Genomic DNA, 18857 nt, shown 5'->3' with positions numbered 1-18857 from the left:
ACAGGTTCTTGCGATGCCCTGAGGAAGGTCTGGTTATCTCCACGACGAAGAGACCTTGAATTTAAAAAACAATAAATACAAATCAGTCTCTTCGCACTGCTGCTTAGTTCAGGCAACTCGGCATCTTACTCTGAAGTTGATTTAAAAGTAAACTCTGTGACATTTGTTGTGGGCAGGCTGCTCCTGCGCTGGGAGCCCGCAGAATCAGAGACAGCCGGGGAAAACCTGCGGTTGCAGCAGGAAGCAATGCTGGAGAGCAAGAATCATAATGTTTAGCCTCCACACAGGCAACGCTGATACGATGGGAAGAGGCTCCGCTCTGCCAGCTTGCTGGATTCCGTGCCTCTCAAAGCGTGTTCTCCCCAGCGATGCTCTGGGATGAGCAGCCTGCACGGATCCAGCTCTGCTCCCGGCACTAAGCAAGGCACAAATCTCCTTGTTCGTGAACGGTGTAAACAGAGCCGGTTCCTACAATCGCATTCCATTACGGATGTTGTTTCCTGGGTGGTTTAGGCAGGGGGATGTTAATGCAAAGGTCCCAGTACAGGTGCGGCACCCGAGCGTGCCGCTTATCCCACAGGAACTCCAGTTTCCGGAGCCGGGACCACGAGTGCAGCATCACTGCTGGAGTAAAGGTTCCTCACGGAGGAACAGCAGCCAGGAGGCCAGGGCTTTGCAGCCGAGCAGGCTCACAGGGTACGGCTGGGTATTTGATTATTGCCCGCCAAGCACAAAGTTACACATTTCCCTAAACAAATTCTTCCTTGTTATTTCCATCTCTCCGAGTTCTATTTAAAGAGGCTTCCCAGGAACTGATGAAAACGGTTCCCCTGCCCCTGTTCCCTCTCCTACATGGCCTTGGAGATTGCTTTGAAACCTCTTCAAGTCATGGTCCCTGCCCTGCTGCTGGGCTTCAGCTTTGGTTCCACAGCCGCTCTCCAGCCCAGCTGCCTGTCAGCTCAGTTCCGAAGGCCTGGGGATTATATCCTAGGAGGCTTGTTCCCTTTTGGAAGGGACACCGTAAACCTGACAGCACGATCGGAGCCCACGCTGGTTGTGTGTGAAAGGTAAGAGGAATTTTAGCTTCATTAGTACCTGTTATCTTGGTCACTCGGGCTGGGAAGAGGAGGGAAAAGAAAGCAGCCCTATGAGCAACTGATGGTCGTGGAGGTGAATGTTAGAGGAGAGATGGAAAGAGAGATCAGCTTTAAGGTGCTTGAGTGCTGGGGGACTGCGCCATCACTTCCTGATCCTGAAATAGAAAATGGTTTCATTTTCTTGATGCTATTATGCAGTCGAACTTCAGATGTGACCAACTCCACTTCGATGAAAGCTTCCAGTGGCAGCGGCTTCCTGCGTGGTTTGGCATCTAACACAAAAAAGGGTAAACGCTGCTTTTGCTCGCAGATGGAATGAGAAACACTCCCTGCAGGCAGGTGACATGTCGAGATGGTGCTATTGCCTTTTACGACCGTGCAAAAGGCAAAGCAGGGAATGAAATCCTGTCTCGCAGGTTGCCAGTGTGCGAAGAGCAAAGATCAGCAGCCTGATCCGGTGGGGGGTGTCCGTGCACACGACAGAGGGGTTGGAATTGGATGATCTTTAAGGTCCCTTCCAACCCAAATTATTCTATGATTCTATCTTTCCACCTTCAGGGACAGATGAGGAATTTGCCCAGTGCACTGAGCTATAGGGTGGAAGAAAACCCCAGGAAGAAGGGCTCCTCACCTGAATTAGCACACACGGTGCTCTGGGAGCCTCTGGCTTCATGGCTGAGTACACAAAGCTAAGAGCAGGAGGTTGTCTGAGTCTTGACCCTCAGAGCTGAGCATACCGGTCTCTCCCAACCTCAGTTTCTTTTCCTGTGAAGCACAGAGGCCGTATTTGCTAAATGATAAGATTAATTAGATTTGAAAGGTTCTCAGAGCCTCTCTACTCACAGGAAAACATTTACAAAGGGTGCAGGAGCGCTTTGCTGATGGCACCTGACAGGCAGGATGCTAAAATGGCAAGGGACACGGGCTAAGCCCATCACCAACCTAACAGCACTGACAGACCACGTAACTCCCCGTCTCCTCTTCCTGCAGGTTGTATCTAGATGGGCTCATCTGGGCTCTTGGGATGAGGTTTGCTATCGATCAGATCAACAATTCCACCTCGCTTCTCCCAGGCGTAAAGCTGGGCTACGAGATGTACGACACCTGCTTTGAGCCAGTGGTGGCCCTGCAGCCCAGCTTGCTCTTCCTCACCCGCAACAGCACCACGGGCATCGGAGTCCTGTGCGACTACACCGACTACCAGCCTCGCGTGGCTGCTGTCATCGGGCCCCACAAGTCAGATCTCTGCCTGGTCACTGCCAAACTCTTCAGCAGCTTCTTGATCCCACAGGTAATGAAACTCTCCAGAGAAGCAAGAATCTCCTTTTTGGTGGAGGAAGGGTTTGGACCAGCAATGTGGTCTCTACTCCAGATCTTTGCCCTGTAGCAGTCCCAGTTCAAAGTCCAGTCTTGCCTCTGCCACAGATTTCCTGAGTGATCTTGGCTTGTTCAACAAAGTTCCCTCCTGGAAGACACTTCAGTGCCTGAATTCCTGGAGAGGAGAGAGAGGAGGCTCTGTGACCCATGGAAAATGGGAATAATGAAGCTCCCAGCATCAGCTGGGAAGATCCCATGAAAACACAACTGTGGCTGTAAGGACTCAGGGGCCACAACAGAGCTTAACAGGGAGATAAATTTACCCCTCAGTTAAGACATTACTGAGCCTTGGGTGCATCATCCCTTGCATATAGTTCTTAATTATCACTGTTGTTAACGATAAGGGCTGGTGCTGTGGTGACGGACACAGTGGAAGGACAAAGCCCTGTGGGACAGTGCTACCGGAGGGACGTGACAGGGACCAGTTTGTGAGTCTCTTGGTAAACGCAGCCCTGACAGACCTACCCCTTTAGAGTCCTTCCTCCTCACTATCCTAACCCAGCATTTTGAAAATCCAGTGCACAGAGACCAAGAAAAGAAGATGGAGAGAGATCTGTACTGTGACCACTCTCCTCGACTTTACCCTTTGCCTCACTTTCTCTCATCCTCTAACTCGCAGGTCAGCTACGGAGCCAGCAGCGAGAAGCTCAGCAACACAGAGTTGTACCCATCCTTCTACCGAACCGTTCCCAGCGATAAGAACCTGGTGGAAGCTATTGTCCTGCTACTCAACAAGTTTGGATGGAACTGGATTGCCACCATTGGAAGTGACGATGAATATGGCCGAGGAGCCCAGGAGCTCTTATTAAGCATGGCTGGAAATCACAGCATCTGCATAGCATTTGAGGGGCTAATTCCTACGGATCTTTCAGATCCCAAAGCCAAAGACCAGCTGGAAGAGACCATTACTTTAATTAACAAGACCAAAGTCAACATCATCGTCCTTTTTAGCTACAGTCAGCCAGCCCAGGCCTTGCTGGAACACAGCATCAGGATGGGACTCAGCAAGAAAGTCTGGATTGGCACCGAAGCCTGGATGTTGTCCGACATAGCTGCCTACGTCCCAAATATTCAGAGCATCGGGACAGTCTTAGGCTTTGTTATGAAAGTAGACCCCGTCCCGGGCTTCCAGGAATACGTTGCTGACCTCTTCGCCTCTGTTCAGCAGGATAAGTTTTGCCAGGAGTCTAGAAAACTCAACGACCTCCTGAACTCGGACATGCTGGGCACGCAGTGCTCGGAGTGTGACCACGTCTCGCTGCAGGACACCTTGCCCTTTCTGAGCCGCACGCAAACAGAACCGGTGCACGTGGCAGTCTACAGCGTGGCCTACGCGCTGCACAGAGCGCTGGGCTGCACCCACCAAGCGTGTCCCAAAGCATCCATCCCATCCTGGCAGGTGAGTGCAGGTCAGGGGGCACAAGCAGACAGGGATGGGGGGTTTCGTGGCACCAGGCTCCTACCCCGTGCTCTGGCAGAGACACAACCTTGGCCGTTCCCTCAGGCAGCCAAGACCTGCTCCAGCACCTTCTCTGCCGCTGCCTAGCACTGCCTTCCCCTCTCCAGGGCTTTTCTGGCTCCTGCTCACGGGGCTTGGCACGACTGATGGAGCAGTCGATAGCCACAGCCTTAGACCACGTAAGGGACACCTGATTTCAGTCAGAAGTTAGCTTATTGTGTTATCATAGAATAGTTTGGGTTGGAAAGGACCTGAAAGATCATCCAGTCCCACCCCCTGCCATGGGCAGGGACACCTCCCACTGCATCAGGGGCTCCAAGCCCCATCCAATCCGGCCTTGAACCCCTCCAGGGATGGGGCAGCCACCCCTGCTCTGGGCAACCTGGGCCAGGGCCTCCCCACTCTCCTGGTGAAGAAATTCTTCCTTATGTCTATTATTCTCTAAGCAAGAGCATCAACTGTACCAGTATTCACGGTCAGTTTTCATTCTCTCCTCAGCTCCTGCACTTCATGAACACCCTCCCGTTCAGGGCCAACAGCCAAACTTTCAGGTTTGATCAATCCCACAACACAAACCCTGGGTACGAGCTTATCTTCTGGTCCTGGAAAAACGGCAGCCTTACATATCTGCCTGTAGGCGACTACGAAGAGTTCTTGTTCATCAACAAGTCCCAGGTTCAGTTTCACACAGCAGATCAAAAGGTAAAGATCACGGGCAAAAGCATAAACAATCATGAAATGAGGTAAAATGGTTTTGCAGCTCCACCAGGATGGTTCCTAAAGAGTTCTCAGCCCGCATGCTGTGCCTACAAGACTGCTGAGGGACCCACTTCTTGCTCCTCTGAAAAAGGAGTTCCCAGCACTTTTGAGGCTCAGACACAGGATGGATCCCTGACCAGCCAGTTGCTTCCAGTGTGTTTGGCGAACCGGTTCTTCTCCTGAAGCTGCCTGGCTGATGTGCCTTCTTCCTTTTACCTAGGAGCCAACCTCAGAGTGTTTCAGACACTGTAAACCAGGACAATTCAGACGAATAAAAGGATCCCACCTCTGCTGCTATGACTGTACGGACTGTCCAGAGAACACCTTCTGGAGCAGTAAAGGTGAGGTCTGGCTTTACCTTCTGTATTATGTCTCTCTACTGGTCAGGCTCACACAGGCTCACCGGGCTGGTAAAGACCAGCTGTGAGCTCTTCTTCGTGAAGCACGGCCAGTGCACAGCATTTGGGTCCCTTCTGTTTTGCTGGGCATTGCTCAGTCTTGCTCTACAGACCTTCACGGGGGACCTTCCTCTCCAAAAAAAACGCCTAAGGACAACGTGTGCGTTTTCTCTTAAGAGGCAGAAGAGAGGGGTATGATGAAATTATGGGATCTTTAGGAAGCTGGTGACCCTTCCTGAGGAAAAGCTGCAAGGGGCTCTTTATAAGGGAGTGCAGGGATAGGACGAGGGGGAAGGGTTTTAAGATGAAAGAAGGGAGATTGAGATGAGAAGAAATGTTTTCTGTGAGGGTGGGGAGGCCCTGGCCCAGGTTGCCCAGAGCAGGGGTGGCTGCCCCATCCCTGGAGGGGTTCAAGGCCAGGCTGGATGGGGCTTGGAGCCCCTGATCCAGTGGGAGATGTCCCTGCCCATGGCAGGGGGTGGAACTGGATGGGCTTTGAGGTCCCTTCCAACCCAAACCATTCCACAATTCTAAGGGAAACAACCAAGCAATACATGGATCCTTTTGCAGAGAGGGTGGAGAAGTAGAGGGGAAAAAAATTAAAAAGAGATTGAGCAAGCTTTGGAGACCCAGAACATGTAGGCAGGGGAGGAAGCAGGCAAAGTAGCACTCAAAGCAGCTACTCAGTTCGTGACTGTGATCCATCATCTCCACTGCGCAGCAATCATCACCTTCTCACTGCTCCCTTGCAGACAGCTCCACCTGCACTCCCTGCCTCGAGCACCAGTGGTCCCCTGTCCGGAGCACGCAGTGTTACGTCCGCAGCGAGAGATACCTCTTCTGGAATGAGCCGCTCACCATCACCTTGCTAGTGCTGATGGGCATCATCATCTCCCTGATCTGCCTGACAGCAGTGCTCTTCTATAAGAACCTCGAGGCCCCCCTCGTGCAGGCTTCAGGAGGCAAACTGAACTTCTTTGCCTTGTTCACACTCTTGCTGCTGTGTCTCAGCTGCTGCCTCTACATAGGCAAGCCCAGTAACAAACTCTGTATGATCCAGCAGGTCATCAGCTGCCTGTGCCTCAACGGTTGTTTCTCTACCCTTTTCATCAAGTCCCTCGAGATCACCCTAGTGACCGAGTGCCCTCGCTGTGCCCCCACCTTCTTGCCATGGGTGACCCCCAGGAGGGCCTGGCTCGTCATCGCCTCCTGCTTCCTCACCGAATGCGCCTTCTCCACCTGCTACCTTTGCTTGGGTCCCGACAACCTGGTGTCCGACTACAAGTCCCTGCCCACTGAAGTCCTGCTGGTGTGCAACACCGAGTCCTGGCTCGCCTTCGTCCTCCTGTACGGCTACAACAACTGCCTGGCCACCGTCTGCTTCCTGTGCACGTTCATGGTGCAGACGTCTGGTAAGAAGTACAACCTGGCCCGGGGGATCACGTTTGCCATCCTCATCTATTTCATCATCTACATCTTCTTTATTGCTGTCTTCGCCACGCTGAAGACAGTCCTCAGGTCTGTAACTCAGATTAGTGCCATCTTGGCAACCAGTCTGGGTATCTTGGGGGCTTATTACCTCCCAAAATGCTACATCATCTTGTTTATGCCTGATCTGAACACGCTGGATCACTTCCCAGAATTCCATTAAAGAGGAGCCAGAGGAGGACTCCCAATAAACAGCCAATAAAGCAGATCCAGTCACCTGCTCCTTGAGGGAAGCTGGGTGGGTTTTAAGGAGATAATTCTATTTATGATGAGTTTATAAGCTACGGTCTCATACACCATCACCCTGTTAAACACAACCTTACTCAGCAGGCTGACCACCAGGAAGGGAAAGTTTAAATGAAATAAAAGATTGAAAGGCAAAGCAAAGGTTCAGTGGCAACCACTGCTCTGCCAGCCCCAGATACCCTCCAAACTTCATACACATTAACTGAGAACTAGTCCATGAGCGCTAAAACAAAACAAGCAAGAATTTGTATTTCTCAAGAGATTGCACAGTTTCATTCCAAGTTAGAATAACTGTGGGCAAGCCAGAATCTTAATAAAACCAAGGCTAAAAATTTTCCTGGTGCACTTGGTTGAAATATTTGACAAAAGCACTCCTCAGCATGACCACAGATAGCAAAATCTCACCTCAAGTCTGGAAGTCCTCACATCTGGAGGCTGCAGCAAGTCTTTGTGAGCATGCTGTTGCACCTGAGAACATCACTAGTCCTCCTCACTTCAGCTCTGGGACTTTGTGGAGTTTGTGGGAGTGCAGAACAAAGGGAATATTCACACTGAGAGGTTCTATCAGCAGCTTCACCTCCAGGGACTGCAGGCAGGAGAGCCTGTTCCAGCTCACGCCTTTGCACCAGGACAGATCCTCCAGCTGTCTTTGACTTCCACAAACTTCCTTCAGCCTTTCCTCTACATCTATTCCTGCCGAGCTGTGCGAGGGAGAAGCTCAGTAATTAAGAGGTAGGGCAATTTAAGGGGAAAGCAAAACTTCAGCATCAATATATTAGTAACTAGCTCAAAGCTAGCGCACTTCAGATGAATGGCAGGGTCTTTTCTTTCCAGCCAGATGTCGTTAACCAGCACAGAAATCTGCATTTCAACCCAGTTTAGTACTGAACACTCACAGGGCACTTCAGAAATACCAGTAATCCTCAGAACTGCCAGCTGCCTATCAGTAGCTCCTGAACAATCTTCTCCTGCAGAGGACAAACCTTCCTTGTCTTCAGGGGGAAAAAAGAGAATAAGATTCAACCAATGTTTCATCATTCGCCAGTAAAAGACAGTGAGAAGAACTGAAGACGTACACTGTGGTATCACATAAAATTAAAAGATTTTTAGTGTTTAAAATAGCATTTACACATAAGCAGCTATATATTAACTATACAGACACTTGAGTTTTAATACAATATCTACAAAAAAGAATTCAATTATGCAATAGACATTTAACAGGAACAGTGCAGTCCATGCTAGTAAGAGGTCACTCTTTGAGTAGAACCAATTCTAGAATAGGCGATAGTCTGGGTTTTCATTATTTAAAATCATGTAACTTTGTTCCTCTACTGTACATAAAATTCTTTACATGTATTTCTAATCACTGATTAGAATTAATAATTTTAAGTCAATCTTATTACAATCCAGTTAAATGCAAAACAAAAACAATTACATCAACTCATGAGTTGTCGAGTCTCAAGGTGGGACCGAACAGAACAAAAAAATAACACCAAAAGTCAACGTCTGTGCATCATTGCTTGCCATCCAATAAACCTTTGGATAAAGTGTCCAGGGGACTGTTACCTTTGAAAAGGAAATTTCTTAACAGGAGGTAAAAGACAATAGCAGTGCTTTTAAGACTTATTTGTCAAAGAACGTGTTCCTCGGAGCTGCGAGACCGAGTGGGCCTGATGCTCCTACAGGAACCTCCTCCCTTGGAGAGGAGACGTCATCCCAGACCGTTTGCTCCTCACGTTCTACAACCTTCCAGACACACCCAGAAGTCCTTGTTAAAAGCTGTCGGCAGGTACATGTGAACGCTAAGCTTGGCTGCAGAGCGTAGGCAGACGCTGAGGGGCTCGGAGAATAAAACTGTCGGCTATTTAAGGCTCCCGTTGTGAAGTGGTTTCTGTGCCCTATGGAGCAAACCCATCCCTCCTCGCTGCAGCGAGAGGCACAGGTCGTGCACTCCAGAGTGCAGGCAGTGCCAGTTATTTGGCTTTACAATCAGAGAGAAATTTCAGGCCCTGGTGAGGGAAGCAGCCAGTGCTGCAGGACGCCAGCCTTCGCCCGGCACAGCGCTGCCTGCTGTGAGCAGCTTCGGTGGCACCGGTGGCACCTCTTTCAGCAGGCAGCGCTGTGCCCCAGAGGGGAAACCCGCACAGCCAAGGATGGGATGTGAGACATCTCCTGCTTTATTCACTTCTGAAAATTAAGCGCTAGCATCATTTCAGGCCTAACTTTCCCTTCCCTCTCACTACAAGGCAGGGAAATGAAGCTTTTGTCTTAGCCGCAGGGGCCATTAGGTATTGCACTGCTCACATAGAACCATTTACATTCTCCTGCTGCTCCCTGTCAGCAGCAGGGTCTGCGTGCATCCAGCCTTAACCGCATCTGTCGCTACATTCGGAGCCTGGAATGGATGCCTGGTTGTGGGTGCAATGAGTTCAGGCCGGGTTTAGCAGCCGAACGCTTTCCCACCCCCGCGTTACGGTGCCAGAGCACCAGCCTCACCCCAGAGGCACCCGCAGACACACACGTACAGAACACAGTCCTTCAACATAGCAGCAAAGACCAGCAAGACACACAACAGTTTCTACCAACAGCATAACAACAAGACAAAACCACAAAAAAGCGGGTGAGTAAACTGCGATTCCTGAAAGAAGATGAGGAAATGAAATACATTTCTTCCATGGGTGAAAACTCAGGCCCCAGCTTGAATCCCTTTTGGAAATATTGAAGCGACAACCTCTTCCCCCAGCCCTGTCGATTCTGCCTTAAGACAAAGTGGGCCAGAAAAATCCTAATATATAAGAGACCACAGAAGTTAAAGTAGATTTAGAAGCAGAACCACTCGTGATTGTCAGTGAAGTCACAGACTCCTTAACAGCGGAGACGCAGCAAATCACAGAACTATTTTACCCTGATTTATTTCATTGCTTTAAGTGTCAATCTTGCTTAGTTCACATCTTTGCTGCGTTAGTGGGAGGAGGAAAGGAAAAAAAAGGAGACTGTTGGACAGTCAAGCTTTAGGTAGTGCCACCTTTTGAACAAGCCATTGCTGACTCTGCCAGCCCACCAGGGGGATTACAACGAAAGCACTGCTTTCAGAAACATTATGTAGCTTTTGGGGAGATTTTTGGAGAGAAAAGTGTCCCAAGCCACTCAGCTGGTTTATCAACTGGCAGAGGGGTTGGAACTGGGTGATCTTTAAGGTCTCTTCCAACCCAAACCATTCTATGATCCTAGGCAACCAGAGTCCCTAATCTGAGGACAGTTTCCTAATTGCCTGGCTCCCTTTGGAAAGTGAGAGTTAAGTCTCCAGTTAACACAGAGGTTTGAAAATGTTATTCTGACTCTTGTAAAAGGGATGTGTTTACACACAGACCTGTAATAAGAAAAATAATAGTGAAAAATCCATCAGAATGAACATCCTAAAAGGACAGTTTCGAAGAGTAATTTTTCAGGGCGGCAAAGGAACATCAAATTACATGGACAGAGTGAGAAAGGCATGTTCTCTTTTGACATTCATACCAAGTAGTCACACTACCCATAAAGCATGGAACATAACAAAAATAAGCTTCTTACCAGTCAAGAAAACACTTATTATACAGTAAGGACTGATTTTAAAGCCCCTATCCTAAAGCCTGGTGGAAGTAGGTAGCTCACAAAACATAAAACTGAGGCACGGCCCCATGGTCAAACGCCACTACGGGACTGCAGCTTCACTTGTTTTTCCCATTAAATGAGACCCTAGACCAGAGCGTGGGTGTGCTCTTACCATGCCCTTGTTCAGATACTTTAAAAAAGCTTCTCACATCCCCCAAAGGTTCCTGAATTCCATCGAGCATCCAAAGCCTTAGAGCGAGAAACGCACAATAATGAAATCTTGGGGATATACAAGAGCAGGTACATAAGTCAAAACTCCCCAGCAGGCGCTTTCCTGTGGGTCTCGCTCTGTGTCAGGTATAAAGATTTGCTCCTTGCACCATTTATAAGCTGTTCTCACAACACCCTCTCACCTCTCCACTAACAGCCGGCCCCGCTCTGTGTTCAGAACACGTTCCCTTGGGGAACGCTGCCATTGGGATTAGACATCTCCAGCTTTCTATTCCAAGAAAAGAGAAAGACGCTGCTCAGAAACCAAGAATGGAAAAAAGAGGTGATCAAAATGAATAGCCGTGTCCCAGCGGGAGCCGGGATTTACCTACGTCTGCTAGAACCGGATAAATTGGATAAATATCCCCTTCAAAAGGGAAAAGCTGCAGCCACAACCGCTTAGCAGCAATTGTCCTATATCTGCAGAAACAACTTTGACAACCTGTAAGCGAGAGTGCATTATAAGCAGAAGGAAGAGAGCCACCTGTCAGCAGGGATGTGACTGAAATGCCCAGGAACTGCAGCTACAAAGTCACTATCGTGGTACGAAAAGAAATAACTTTACAAGTTCTGCACAATGAACACATACAGCAGCAAGACTCCACCACTCCCTGGACTGAATAATACCTTAAAAGAAAAGAAAGAAAGATTGATTTATACTCCCTAGTGGGCAGAAGGTGGGAGTCAGAGCTTCTCCTTCTGCTAGGAATCGGTTTGAGGCTGCTCCTTTCCAAGCACGCGTTGGCTCTGCGCTTCTCTGCTTAGAGCGACGGATGCAGCCAAGACACAGGTGGTATCACAGATACCGCCAGCCATCAGATTGTTTTCCTTGTAAGAGAAATAAGCAGGGAAAAATAAAAGTGCTACTATGCATTACTGGAAATTCAGAAGTCGGGCGTGAAATAACAGTCCTTGAATAAGCCTAAAAGATACACGAATTGCACTGAAGGAGGCGCCACAGTTACCAAAGCTCATTACGATGTGAATATATGCCAGCCATTCACAATCCAAAACAAGAGGGGAAGAAACTGGGGGGGAGTGTGAAAAAAAAGGGGACAAAGAAAAGATGCCATCAATTTGCTGATATTTAACAATCCCGGGAGATTTTTTTGTTGTCGTCGTTCATTTTTGTGGGGTTTTTTTTGTATTTTTTGTTTTGTTTTGTTGATTTTTCCGCAACACAAGTGCAAACCGGGAAGGTGTAACATGCAAGACAGCCAAGTTTCTTCCATTACGAGTTGGACAATGATGGAATTGCCCGCCCGTCCCCAAAACAACCCCCTGGCCCTTCCCCACGCCGAGTCTGAAGGCACTTTCTCTCACATGATGTCAACAAAGAATTCACAAGGGTTGCCCATGGCCTTCTGGAAGGACTGCCGGCTCCCCGTCAGCTCCGGAGGAACAGCGCTCAGTTCCCTCACGGGGGGCCCTCCGGGTGGTCCGCTCGTCCCGTAGACTTTGGAGCCCAGCTTGGGGAGATTGTAGAGGGGTGGGACTCCTGGAGGCCCGTAGGAGTGGTGGCTGTGGTGGCTTCTCTCGCTGTGGGTGGCAGAGACGTGGCTCCGGTGGCTGAGCTGGCTGACGGGCCTCTCCCGGCGCACGACGCTGGTGCCGCCCCCGCTGCGGGTGGTGTGGTCGGACTCGCTGCCGCTGCCAGCTGACTTGCGGTCCTTCTCTCTGCCAAGAGCTCTCCTGCTGTTCTCGCTGTTGCTTCGGTTCGAGCCGCTGCTTTTGCTTCCTAAAGGGCCACGAGCGAAAAGGACACAGAGAAAAGCAGAATTAGCTCGCGGTCGCCGCCACCTCCCGCATCAGCTCCTACCGAAACTCACGGATCCGCGTACGACTGTTGGAATGGCAACAATGATGACAAAACCAGGCTTGAACGTGCTGGTGGTGGCTTATGGGATTTAGCAATGATACTCAGAAGAACAAAGCTGACAAGGTTGTGCCATGCACAGGTAGACGTAGACACCTCGGAGCTCGCACAGCAAAAGCAGCAGCTAGCCCAGACCTTCTGGCTGAAAGCCATCTGCTCTCCTGCCACCCCACGGACCAGAGACAGAGGAGGAGCAGAAAAGGAAGGAAGAAGCAGGCATTTGGGGTTTGACTCAAGCAAGTGATGTTCAATCTAATCGTAACTTTCTCAGTCTTTGCTATCTTCTACCAGCAAAACCTCTTCAAGAAGAACCTGAAGTGTCTTCTCTATCATCCTTGGGAATATTCGCACCAGGGCCACATCACCTGAGGTTAACAGATGTTCTGGCTCCCGTGGGTTCATTCTTTTGTCACTACAGTGTTCTGTTATTGGAGAGTTCTTCAACAAACAGGTACTTGTTGAACTGCTCTGCCATAAATCAGCAGCATGCAGGGTGTTCCCAGCAGAGGCCACTAAATCAACTCAGAAAACCAAAGCACTGCTGCTGGCATGAGCTGAATTATCCCTACATGCAAGCTTCACTAAATTTCTGAACTGATTTTACGTGGATGTTGAAGGTCATGTCCATGAGAGAGAGGCTGGGATGAAGTTAGGAGACATTTCCAAGTTAATTATTATTTAAAACCCCCCCCAAAACAACCCACAGATTGTCTCCCTGAAGAGGATCCCCAGCCAGCAGAATGGGACCAGCTTTTGAGGCCGATGAGCCACTGAGTCACCAGGGTCACTGAAGCAGGAGAACCACGACGACTCTGAACTGCTACTTTCTTGAACTACACATGATCATCACCTTCCATCTGCTCCAGCCAATGTTTAGAGCAGGGAAGGAGAAGAGACAGGAGAACCAGATCAACCTGGTGTGCACAGTGTGTACAGATTCCCCTGCAGAGTGCAAGGAGAGAGGGAAAATACAAAATACAAAATCCACGGACTTGAAGTTTGTATTCTGAGCCTGGTACCGTGAAGCAGAATTTGCTGGCTGTAACCCCTATCAGTTCTTCTCCGTTCTGGGGAAAACACTGTTCTTCTTTGTCCCTCATCCATCTGTAAATGGAGATGTTAACATAGGTTCTGGTGTCTCCACTGAATACTGGGAAGATTCATTAAGGTGAGCTTCTTGGAGAGGGCCCTGATTTGCCATTTCAAATGTTTCCTAACGATCTTGTAAAAACAAACGAGTGAGGAGAAACTACTTGTTAGCAGCTTGGCTGCAACAGCCTTTGCACCAAAGAACACCACAGAGATGACATCCAAGAAGCATCTTTGTGAGCTCTGGAGCGTGGCACATGGTTCACAGCGGAAGAAAACAGATGTTTTATTTTAACCCTTCCACAGCTCATACGCCTCTGCCTTTATCTCACAATGAATTCCTACTTCTTTCATCCCCTCAGACTGTAACCTGCAGATTTCTCACCATCAGGACAGCCAGCATCTACCAGAGCAGGGATGTGGCTTTGATCTAAACGCTATGGTAGCAGAGATGACGTTTTGCAGAGGTTCTCACAGCACTGCCACTCCCTACAGCAAAGCTGCCCGAGCCTTTAAAGATCACCTATGTCCTGGGTACTGCGGGCAGGAACAATGACGTGGCTCAGATGAAATAAGGGAACAGAGCCTTGAACAGAACTGCAACACCACATAAAACCTTGCTAGATCTTCCTCCCCATCTATTGCTTGCCAGAACACCGTCTCAGTCTGCCTCTTGACCCCAGTTTTAGGTATTTTTCTGTAATCTTCAGCAAATACTCTGCATCCATCTCAAAGCTATGTGACACTCTTATTCACCAGGTGGATTCAGTTATGATCTATCATCGCACGTAAGAGACTTCCCAAGAACCCCAATTCCAGCACTCTGTATTGACAGTGACCAATGCAACCGCATGTCCCAGGATTCTCAGTTCCTTCCAGAGACATCTGGACAGTGCTCGAGTGTCCTTCTGTAAACAAGCTGTGGAAGGACACCGGTGGATAATTCCAATCCATATGGATGACATCAGACTAATAAATTAGGAGCTGGGATTCACTTATTTGATGAAGAGAAGTAAAGAGACCGGTGATAGGGTTTTGCTCTCGGAGCTGACAGGGAGATAAGTGATGCCCTTCCCTCTGTAGCTGCTGCAGCACAGTCACACGGGGGCCAGACAGGTCGAGAAGCTAATGCTGCGCTAGCCAACTACTGTGAGCCGAGACAGGTCGAGCGTCCAAGACAATTAAAAAGGAAAATAAGAAAACAAAAATAAAGAAAAAAATACAGCTAAACATTTGGGTCACAAGAGTCTAAATGATCATGCTGTGAATTCATTCTTATTATGGAGGCATTTGAAGCTTACCAATCCCCTAGAGTCAGCCATTCCGCTATGAATCCTTCAGTCTAACGCTTGCTCAGAACAAAACAAGGGAATAACAGTTACAACACAAGAAACAACACAGAAGTGTAGTTTCCAAAAGAAGAACAAGGGAAGCGTTGAAACCCTTCAGAATTAAACACCTTGGTGCCTTTCGTAAGGCTCTCTTTAGCCAGTAACACGGGTTGCATGGATAAAATACTGTACCTTTCCCATTCCAGCAGCAGAGATGGAATTCTCCACCGCCTGCAGAACCAGCTGCCAGAAAAATAATCACATTCTTCCCAGCGCAATCAGCTTGCTCTTCTAAAACCTCTGGATGGAGCTTCCTCACAGTCATGTGTAACTTTGAGATAAGGTGGGAAGCACTAGTGCTAAAATCTTGTGAAAAAGCTCCTGTTACCAGATTCTTCTGTGCAATTTTGCGAAATCCACCTGGCTGCCTTAAACAGGGAGAAGTTACATCCGAGTTACTGGATGTTCAGCACAGAAACACAGAGAATCCTCAGCCTTTCTTTACTGGCAGCATTTCCAAAAGCAAAAGTCACTCTGGAAATGATTAAAAAAAAAAGTCTGTACAGGCAAAAATACGTGATTTTTATTTACTAAGGTTTAAAAACGAACCATAAAATTATCCTAGGGCAGGAAAGGAGGAGATCGGGTTTTTAATCCATGCAGTATTCTCTGTTCCCCTGCCATACACTCCAAAAGCGACCCTCCACCCTGTGAGCAGGGTTTCAGCCCTGTAGACTATCTGGCTGGCCACCTCTCACTTGTCTCACAAGCAGAGAGTGATTTGCCTTTTGTACCGAGCATGGAAGTAAAAGCCAAGAGCACCTTGGTTCTAAACTCTGCTCCATCAGCAAGGACGTGGCCTAATTTCTATCAATGCTGAGCGATGCTGGCAATGTCTCTGACCTCTAGAAAGGGGGGAATGCTTTACAGGAGGGGAGATTGAGTCATTGATGTTGTCTATGCCGTAGTGGTGCTGTTAGGTAAGAGAAGTCACAGACAGAGCAAACGGCTCGGCTCTAGTTCCCACCAGCATTTTGCATAGGGCACAGAACCACAGCATCACCATAAACTGTGTCTGTTCTATTCTGTCCTGTCCTGCACACTCAGTTAAATCATCGCTGGCAGTTTCGATCCCGAGCTGAAGGGCTAACCCAGTCCCTCACCCACACAAACAGTTCTGAGTGAGTGCGGTCGCACCAAATCCATGCAGGCAGCGTGCGAAACCACGAGACAGGAGCACAGACAGTACGGAAGAACTCAAGCAAATGGTTAGGCATGACAGCTGCAGAGAGAAATACCAGAAAAAGCATCTTACCTTCACTTTGCTGGCTCCCTGCACTGCCGCTACCATAGCTAAAGCCTGGGTCTTGGTACGCTGGCGGAAAACACGGAGGGGGCAGAGGATACTGGTATGGGTATCCCTGGCCTAACGGCCACGGAGCAGCAGGATGTGGAAGTGGAGCGAGGGTGTCCTGATCTGAAGCTCCGCTAGAACCATTGTTAAGGTTCAGTGCAGCCAAATCTGGAAAAGAGAAAAAAGGTGAGGACTCTGTTCTTATCGAGCAGCTGGCTCTCACCAGCTAATAACAGCTGGCACAGCACCTACAGTGGAGAGGGACCTGGCCTTGGCCCAAAAATTCACCCGTAGCAGGGCAGACCTCAATATTTACCACTGAGCATCAAAGCACCTTTGTGGCACTTCCCTAAATCAAGAGGAACCACTCCTATTTTACAGACTGGAAACAAGAGTGACTGACAAGCAGGAAATCTGTGGCATCACCAGAAATGAGTCCAGTTATCCTGAGCCTGAGTGCAATGCCCTGTTTGATTAGTTCATCCTTCTCCTCCAAGTAGTCTGATTGCACGGTCTAACAGGAAGCATCAACCTCTCATCACGCAACTTCAGAATTGTGGAATATTCAAAAACATCCACTTATGAAATCAGCAAATCATAGAATGACTTGAGTTGGAAGAGACCACAAAGCCCAACCCATTCCACCCCCTGCCCTGGGCAGGGACACCTCCCACGGGATCAGGGGCTCCAAACCCCATCCAACCTGGCCTGGAACACCTCCAGGGATGGGGCAGCCACCGCTTTCTCAGGACTCTCCTCTGTGCATCCTGTGAGCACAGCAAAGACACCACTTGCACAGCTTTGCCCTTCCCAGCTGGGTCACTTACTGGCACAGAGGTCTCCAAAGACATAATAGCACTGTTCCGAGAAGGTGATTTTGTTCACGGTGTGCCTGAGGTAGCCGTGTTTTAACATGCTGCTGGCGTATTTTCTAGCCTCCCGTCGGTCTTTGAAGCCTTCCACGTGTGTGTAAAGCCAGTCAACCACATCGGCCCCTAAAATGAGAATGGGAAGAGGATCATCTGAGCCAGACTGATCCTTTTGGGGTTTTGAATCTTGACATTCTCACAGAGCCCTCCGGGCTGCAGTGTGTGGTACTGAGGGCAGATCTGAGCATGCAGCAATCTTGCTGCAAAGAGCTTCAAGTATCATTTTCACGACTGCTAAATTAGTTACCACCACACATCAGTAAAGGAAGCAGAGAATCATCCTGCATCAGGTTGCATAGGACGTTAAAGGTGACACCACATGCAGACACAGAAAATGTTATAGTTACATTGTTAACCCTTTCTGAGTTGCAGTAAGGAAAATGTCAGGGGATTTACAGAACACAAGTGATTGGGAGAGTTCACATAAAGATGGTTTCTTCAGCCTGTTCCCAAAGAGCCACTGGTTTTACCCCTGCATTCCTTTGATTCACTTACCTATCACTGCATTGGAGATGGTAATTTTCAACCACATCCTGTCCCGAATTTCAAGGCCTGAGTCTGGTAGCTGCATAACCTTGACAATAGTAGCCATGTCGCTCTTCACAGTTAGGGGAGATTCTTCTAATTCTAAAAGGGAGAAAGGTTACATGCTTCTTTGAAAGGAAACGAGTCCAAAAAGACCTTCTCAGCTCCCGATTCAGATGAAACATTTCAAGTCACGGCTTACCACCAGATGATAAAAAAGACACAAAGGTTCCCAAATGCACCCTCATCGATGGTATAAATTACAGCATTAGAACCAATTCCTCAGAGATACAGTTCCAACCCCCTGCCATGGGCAGGGACACCTCCCACTGGATCAGGGGCTCCAAGCCCCATCCAACCTGGCCTTGAACCCCTCCAGGGATGGGGCAGCCACAGCTTCCCTGGGCAACCTGTTCCAGGGCCTCCCCACTCTCACAGTGAAGAAATTCCTCCTTATCTCTAGTCCCACACAATTTTTATAATAAAACCAGAGCAACAGGGCTGAGATTCACGCTGCTGACCCGAGATCCCTGCTGCAGGAGGCTGCTTCCTTTAGAAACTCCTCTGCCACACACAGGTAAAATGGCATCTAATATTGAAATCCAGTGGGTGAATCTGGGTCCAAGAGACTAACAGCCTTTCTGTGTCCTGTGCAGAACCCAATCAGCCTGTCTACATGTAAGACAACTCTTTCTTTGGATGCAGCACCCAGTCCTCCTTCCTGCTCCCATCTTCTCAGCCCTGGAAAATTCATGTTGAGCAGGCGTGTCCTGTGTTTGTAGTTCAGGAATTCAGAAGCCCTCCTCCCTTCCCTTCTCCCAGCTTCTCGTATCACCCACCTTTCCAAAGCACAAGGGAACCAATTTTGTCCTTTTCCAGCAACCCAGAAGTTTGATAAAAGGTAAAACCAGCATGAAACAATGAAAAAGGAGAATGTTTCTTTCAACACATGCACTGCTGATACACATGAAAATATCCCAGACCGTCTACGCATGCGGTTTCAATACTTACAAAGTCTGAATAAATACTTAACATTCTGCTTTTGCTTTAAGTTAGTTTGGTTAGTGG

At 48.8% G+C, this 18857-nt stretch overlaps 2 protein-coding genes across 3 annotated transcripts in view; one reads left to right on the top strand and one right to left on the bottom strand.

Annotated features, from left to right (window-relative positions):
* Window positions 1-744: 744 nt before the first annotated feature.
* TAS1R3 (taste 1 receptor member 3) lies at window positions 745-6769 on the top strand. The gene is given in 7 exon segments (XM_069874467.1): window positions 745-1067; window positions 2088-2388; window positions 3094-3873; window positions 4432-4635; window positions 4913-5033; window positions 5843-6723; window positions 6725-6769. Coding segments are annotated over 7 exon segments (2547 nt in total). The 5' UTR covers window positions 745-852.
* Window positions 6770-7914: 1145 nt separating this feature from the next.
* The window catches only part of DVL1 (dishevelled segment polarity protein 1), a 66042-nt gene continuing 55099 nt past the window's right edge, over window positions 7915-18857 (bottom strand). For both annotated transcript variants that reach the window (XM_069874775.1, XM_069874774.1), the window contains exons 13-16: window positions 17760-17891; window positions 17163-17330; window positions 16297-16503; window positions 7915-12423 (exon numbers count right to left, since the gene is read on the bottom strand). In XM_069874775.1, the coding sequence (XP_069730876.1) occupies window positions 12005-12423; window positions 16297-16503; window positions 17163-17330; window positions 17760-17891 (926 nt within the window). In that variant the 3' untranslated portion in view covers window positions 7915-12004. The remainder of the gene's footprint in view (window positions 12424-16296; window positions 16504-17162; window positions 17331-17759; window positions 17892-18857) is intronic.

This window comes from Phaenicophaeus curvirostris, chromosome 22 (assembly GCF_032191515.1).
Source record: "Phaenicophaeus curvirostris isolate KB17595 chromosome 22, BPBGC_Pcur_1.0, whole genome shotgun sequence".
NCBI lineage: Eukaryota > Metazoa > Chordata > Aves > Cuculiformes > Cuculidae > Phaenicophaeus > Phaenicophaeus curvirostris.
Note: the sequence above shows the minus strand (reverse complement) of the source record. Positions and strands in the feature narration are given on the sequence as shown.